Source organism: Mytilus californianus, unplaced genomic scaffold (genome assembly GCF_021869535.1).
Source record: "Mytilus californianus isolate M0D057914Y unplaced genomic scaffold, xbMytCali1.0.p SCAF_7, whole genome shotgun sequence".
In the NCBI taxonomy this organism is placed as follows: Eukaryota; Metazoa; Mollusca; class Bivalvia; order Mytilida; family Mytilidae; genus Mytilus; species Mytilus californianus.
Genome location: NW_026262723.1, coordinates 43,535,922 through 43,543,334, shown reverse-complemented (window position 1 = coordinate 43,543,334; position 7,413 = coordinate 43,535,922). Strand labels below are relative to the sequence as shown.

The window sequence follows — 7,413 nt, the reverse complement described above, 5'->3', positions numbered from 1 at the left end:
ATATAGAACTTATTATTTATTTTCTCAACCATTATCAACTGCTTATCAAAATGTACCCTTTGAGTTGTTCAACTTAGCTAAATACGGGTAGAATTTTTCTAATTTTGAATATTTTCGAGTGGTTCATCCACCAAAATAGGATTTTTATCAAAATGTTAGATAACTACTGATTAAATAGCTAAATGTGGCCGATACTTCAATTTAAAGGATTATTTTGACCACCAGATGAACATCCGGTATATCATTTCATACTAATTTCCACGCCTCTTTTACCATTTATGGTAGTTTTATACATAAAGCGCATGTGTATTTAAAAATTGACATATCAATTTTCCATAAAATAGTGAAAATCTGAGTATTCTTTCAAAAAATATAAATCACCATGAAAAATTTACAGAAAATTCTTCCAACAGAAAAATATTTAGGAAAGTTCTTTTTGGAGAACTGTATGGAGCTAAATGTTGTTTTGTGTGTGTTGGCCCTTGTAGTGTTTGCAATTAACAGGTAAGATTATTTCTCTTTCCAGTGCCTACATATATTGCATGCTAACTTTGTAAATATTTTAAGTTGTTTCTTTGAATACAGAAATTATTGAACTTTAATTTATAATTAATGCTGAAAAAACCGACAGCACTTTTTGGGCATAAATAAAGACTCACATCTCTCCAGTTTAGTAATGTTCTATTTCAACATTGTGTTCAGAGCCATTAATCGTTTAGAGTCTTTGAAAGTTGTGAATAAATGTTAAAAAGACCATCAAAGATCCGCCATTATAACATTCAAGTTTGTATCTTAATCGCAGAGTTTGGATGGTCTGGACGGATTCGCAGTAGTAAATGCGAACATTAACTTCTGAAGTTACAGTATCTAAAGAGTAAAACTCGATAATACAGCAATTCACTCTACTAAAACATTTTTCTTTTTCAGGCATCTCAAAAGACATTATGGTATATTTGACCGATTGGGAATTCCTGGACCAAAGCCCAGCTTGCTTTGTGGAAATCTATCGGAAATTCTGAGAAAGGTAGGTTTTTTAATATGAACATGCATGTAAAGTCTTGGATACATTACTTTTTAAGAAGCTGCAATTGTGACTATTGAAGTTAATTTGTAAAAGCAAAATGGGTTAGAAATGATATGTTAGAAGAGTTTTAATAAGCTTAACACTTAATTGTTATTTAATACTTTTTTAGGGACAGTTCCAAGCCATTATGGAATGGAGAAGTCAGTATGGACGAGTATTTGGGTAAGTTTCAGGGATTATATAATATTGTTCCAACATAACTAAAGTTCTTGTCATGTCTAAACAGGTTTTATTTTCATGGGAATATTTGGTTAACATTTTAACTACGTCGTCTATCAATGTCATAATTTAATTCAATTGCTTTTTGCTATAATATCTTTCAATTATTAAGAATTGAGAGTAATTATTTTGCACAGATCTTTTCTTTATATCTATAATAAGCATATGTAATTTTTTGTGTTCATATTTTGTATGTATTTTCTACGTATGACGTCTATCAATGTCATAATTTAACTGAATTGCTTTTTGCTATAATATCTTTCAATTATTAAGAATTGAGAGTAATTATTTTGCACAGATCTTTTCTTTATATCTTTAATAAGCATATGTAATTTTTTGTGTTCATATTTTGTAGGTATTTTGAAGGATACACTCCCGTTCTTTCTGTATCTGATCCCGAAATAGTGAAACAAGTTCTAGTTAAAGACTTTCAGAATTTTACCCATCGAAAGGTAATTTGACAAATCATTTAGTGATAAAACTCGAAGAAAACACTTCTACGGATCCATTTCCTTCCAAAAAAAAAAAAAAACGGAAGAATATAAGTAACTTTTCCAAAATATGCATTTGCCATGCACTAGTCACTTTCGCCTTGGCAAGCTTTCTTACTAAAAAATCCTCATTTTAAATTTTGTTTAATTATTTATTTTCTAAATGTTAAAACAAATCATTTCATTCTTGTAATGTCTGCTACTAAAGAAAAATAAAAGGTCATAAGTAAGATATTCTTTAACATTAAGAAATAGATAACTCACAAAATAATAAAGACCACTTCGCTTTACGCTAACAATCTGTGTTGAACACTAGTGACCCGGCACGGTAAGCCGTTCCTGTTCCACCTTCATTACCGTAGTGGCAAAAGCCTATATTGACGTGTAGAAACTTTGATTATTTCTAGAAAATATCTAGTCGCAATAAAGTATTTTCTTCTTTGACAGAGAAAAATTTAAGGACACAGAAGGACTTATAATTTCTGTTTTATTTGCAGCAATTCCCCCTTGCGCCACGAAAAAGTCTTGGCCTCTTTCTGGAAAACGGAAGCCAATGGAAGCGCAGTCGGTCATTGCTGACACCTGTATTCAGCTCAGGAAAATTGAAACAAATGTATGGCACAATGTCAGACAGAGTAGACCACCTGATGGACAATCTTGAAAATAAAAAGGATGTTTCAATAGATATGTACGAGTAAGTAAATATGTGCGAATAAGTAAATATGCACGAATAGCTAAATATGTGCGAATATGAGTAAATATGTTCGAATAAGTAAATATATACTAGTAAGTAAATATTGTATGAGTAAGTTGCTAGTTACAGTTGAGAGTCGTTTTCTGTGAATTTCCCTTTTTTCAGTTTTTCTACCTTAAACAAAATTCAAATTTTAGGATTTGCTTCTTTTATATTAAACAGCTCTCCGAATCACATTACCGACAAATAATTTTATCTATGCTTATTTCAATACTAATGATTTAACCTTCAATTTTTATTTTTATTTTTCAGTTTATTCCAATGCTTGACCCTTGATGTTATTGGGCGATGCGCTTTTGGACTACAAACCAATGCACAGATCGACTCTAATGACCCATTCTTGATCAACATTAGAACCTTATTCAGCTACACCAGTAAAACCTTAATTTTGCCGTTAGTTAGTAAGTTGATTATACATGTATTTATGTTGCGTATTATAATTGCAATATCAATTTTATTTGTGCATTCTATCTAAAGTTATTTTGAAAAAAACTTAATTTGATTACAAGTTACTAGAAATACGTTGCTTACGATTAAACCGTTACTAATTGCCTAGACCAAATACGATGGTTCAGAGCTGCATACACTAAGTTTCCGTCTGGTAGGATTATAATAGTTCCATTACATGTGATGGAGTAGTCCGAAATTGATTATACCGAGCAGTTACAGTAGATGACTGCAAAGATTACGTTTTGAAGACTAATCACATTTTTTGTATTCCCTGGTTTAAATAGCATTGAAAGCTTTAATATCGTAGATATTAAAAACAACCGAGAGAATACAATGCAAGTTTAAAGTATAGTTGATTTAAAAAAAAATTTGCTACATTACGAACGCAAACTTGACACGCGCGTAATGTTTATGCAAGGTTACAGGTATGCATCTCATTTACTGATAATAATATCTGTTGAAGGAATTACAAGAATTTTCATTTTTACATTTTAGTGGCAGTACCATTTGTTCAGCACTTTATATTTGCCTTAAAGAGAATTGTGTTACTGTTGGGATCCAATCCAGTAGAATGGTTAAGAAAGCAATTGACAGAAGTGATAAATATTCGGAAGAATATGGGGGTAATTAAATAATTTTAATCATAAAATTGATATGTTCGATTAATTATTAGAATTTAATTGAGATGTTTGACAATTCACTATCAGAGATGCGATGTCGAATAACAGGTTTATGGTTCTGCAATTCGATTAAATGCTACGTAGCTCGGAACAAAGCGACTATATGGTATGGGTTTTCTCATTGTTGAAGGCCGTAAGGTTGCATGTAATTGCTTACATCCACTTTATTTGAACTTTGGTGGATAGTTGTCTCATTGGCAATCATACCTCATCTCCTTATTTTATAAGCAAGTTTACATCCCCTTATTATAGCGTCAACACATTGACCAATACGGAGAGATGCAATCACATTTTAAGGAAAGTATAATAACTAGTGAAAATAACTATATGCTGCCCTTTTAAAAATAAAACATGGAATTTAAAATATTAATATCAAAATCTGTCACTTTGCTTCAGTTACAGTGAGAAAAAAAATCAAAATGTATACATAGGCTGTTCAACTAATTTGACCGTCAATATTTGTTTTTAATAAAAAAAAATTATACCCTAGATGAACTTAAAATTACCACTTTATATTTTTATTTAAACATACATTTTTTTTACAGGCAGGTACTAATGCAACTGATTTGGTTCATCAAATGCTGTTTGTAGACAAAAAAGGAAAGAAACCAATGTCGGAAAGGGAAATTGTTGCGCAAAGTCTGACTTTCCTATTAGCTGGATACGAAACTACCAGCGCAGTTCTAGCTTTCCTTACTCATTTGTTGGCACGACATCCAGCTGTACAGTCACGTTTATCAGATGAAATATGCAACAAAATTGGAAAGGTGAGATTTTTTTGTTTTTATAGTTAAAATTTTTTTAAAAGATTTTATGATATGTATTTTGAGAAACAAAAAATATGAAATGAGTAAAAGTTTATATAATATATTGAAAAAAAATCCATGAAACTACTTGATCCGTTAAGAAATACTTTACCCGAGACCAATTTGCAAAGAATTACAGAAGGCATTCAAGCACCAGAAAAAAGTCAAAATATTCAAAATTGGAAGAATGAACACTTTTTGAGCTTCTTTTAAGCATTTCAAACACATGACTTGTACCGGTTTATGGGGCATATAAGACCAGAATGCACACCACTATATATTCAAGTGGCAAATCGTTATTGCATACACTTAGAAAAATCGTTATTGGATACACTTAGAAAAATAGCAACATGGTTGGGAAAATCAATAGAAATAAAAGTTTGGGTGTAATATTATCCGTATTACTATAATTTTGATTGTTTTATTTTATAATATCTTTTTTTTTTTAATTTTAGGAGGAGATAACCTATGATTCCCTGTCATACATGCCATATTTCAACATGGTTTTTGATGAAGTTTGTCGCTTATATCCAACTGCATCTCTGTAAGTATAAGTTCAATTCTTTTAAGTTTTAATTATGAATGATCATTTGATTCTTTCCTTTAAAAATCATAAAAAGATTGCATTACATAGAACAGCAAAAAAAAAAGAAAAAAGAAAGAATCAAGTACTTACGATCTAGGTCTTAAACGAAACAAATAATTGGAATCTTCAAAACATTAATTAGGTGAAACGATATGTAATACATATGTATAAGTATTTTTTTAACTTTTGCAGAATTGTTACTAGAAAAGCTGCCAGGGACTGTGTTTATGGAAACGTGAAAATACCTGCTGGAATGAACGTTCAAGTAGATGTGTGGGGACTTCATCACGATACGGAGTTGTGGGAGGATTCAAAGAAATTTGACCCAGAAAGGTGAGACTGGCATCCACATGTATGCAAATAAAAAAAACTCCGAATTGGCAGAAGTTGTTTAATTTTCATTCATATAATCAGTAATTAATCAGACAACTTTTTTTGTTTTGTAATTGCTCTTTTTGGAAATGAATTAAAAATGGAAATATTGGATAAAAATGTGCCCTAGATCTTCTTCCGATATCACGATTTAGGAATAGCTGTGCAGAGTGTGAAATTCTGAACGTTTTGATTTTTTTGTCGAGACTGATTCAAGATATTAATGTAAATCTGTTAATTTTAAAGAATTTACGTCTTATTGAAATCGCTCATGCATAAAGACGTCTGATATGACTACAGCTATCTAGAACTAAGAATAGGGCTTTTAACCATTATATACGCATCATTGTTTTGTAATTGTTTTTAATAACTACTTTCTTAACAATAATTTTTTTATATTCTTTTAGGTTCTCTTCTACAAACAAAGACAAAATAAAACCATTTTCCTTTATTCCATTCGGGGCTGGACCGAGAAGTTGCATTGGGGCTAGGTTTGCAATGCTGGAAACCAAAATTGCAATAGTCAGAGTATTACAAAAGTATAGATTTGAACAATCTCCTGAAACAAAGGTAAATTGATTTAACATTTTTTTTGAAACAGTGAAACAAATCGGTTGAGACCGTCTGTCACTTAATGTAGTAATACAATACCCTCGCTTTTTTCACATTATAAACCTTTTCTATATTTATTTTTAATAATTATAACTTTTTTCCTTGCCTATTTATGCAATACTGACAGTAGTTAATGATTTTTGTATAGTTCTAGGCAACGCAATGGAAATATTTATGTAAATGAAAAGAGCTCTCTTTGAATTTCGTGCGTCCTAAGTTTTTTCTCGATTTACCTTCACCACGAACACAGCAACCAAAATTTGAAAGGGCTGTTTAAAAAAAAATAGCCAAATTCTTCAAGGTCAACTTTCCCTGAGGGAGTTGTATCCTATATGTATTGCTAGTTTGTTAATTTAGTAGCGGGAATTTAAGAAATATGTCATTTACCAAGTCATTACCAAACAACTGCCTCCTGAGCTGACGATGCCCGTATGGACTAGCAGTCCACCAACAGTGGTATTGACCCAGTGCTTGTAAAAGAAACAACACTAACAGCCCGAAGCGCTTTCTTGATTTTCTGTAAATTTATTTGAAACCTCAAAAATTCAAAATGCAAACATCTATAATTATATACAGGTATGTCCTTGTCAAATCATCAACAATTTATTTATTTCAATAGATTTAACGTTTTGTAAGTTGCTGTCAGGTCATTTCAAGACTAGATTAATGGTACATTCACTTTTTTCTATTTTAGGAGGAACTGGAGCTCGAATGTCGTGGTGCAATTGTTCCTAAAGATGGTGTGTTTGTCAAAATAGTATCTAAAGAAAAAGTATTCTGATGCCAGTCAGTACCGACACTGAACTTTCTACTCTTAGAATGTAAACATAGATTCGATACCTTTGCTGTATCCAATCCTCACCAAGAAATCTTGATCTGCAACAGCGACAACAAACCACCAGATAAACGAAAAAGATATTTATCAAATACTCACAGATTTAGAGGAATGTTTAAGCGAATTCACTAAGTGAGGTAAAAGGAGACTTGAAAGAAACGTTATTTAACAATAAAGAAAGACTGTGATATATTTTAACAGTGCAATATCTATAAAGAATCTCATGTATATGTATTGTGTATGTATTGAAAAAAACTGAATATAAGCACTTTCAATGGAGAGTTTGAGTTTTTATAATAAGAATGCATATTGGAAATTCCTTAGAATGTACCATGAAACATTATCACATAATGTGATATCATTTAATATATTGCTATTTTGTAGTTACAAAATTCTATGAACATTAATTGTGTTGTTATTTATTCATAATATCTTTAAAGAAAATAAATATGTTTGAAAATACTAGGTTTTTAGCGTTTTTATATCAGTATTTTGGTGTTGTCATGATCAAATTAGACCGATGA

General features: G+C 30.9%; 1 protein-coding gene across 1 annotated transcript; it reads left to right on the top strand.

Annotated features, from left to right (window-relative positions):
* Positions 1-382: 382 nt before the first annotated feature.
* Positions 383-7,210, top strand: LOC127708436 (cytochrome P450 3A24-like). The gene is made up of 12 exons (XM_052213304.1): positions 383-504; positions 928-1,024; positions 1,194-1,246; positions 1,659-1,755; positions 2,292-2,488; positions 2,801-2,949; positions 3,494-3,621; positions 4,224-4,445; positions 4,940-5,028; positions 5,263-5,403; positions 5,850-6,012; positions 6,749-7,210. Exons 1-12 carry the CDS (start codon positions 383-385, stop codon positions 6,833-6,835), a joined length of 1,545 nt encoding a protein of 514 aa, XP_052069264.1. The 3' UTR covers positions 6,836-7,210.
* The last annotated feature ends 203 nt before the right edge of the window (positions 7,211-7,413 follow it).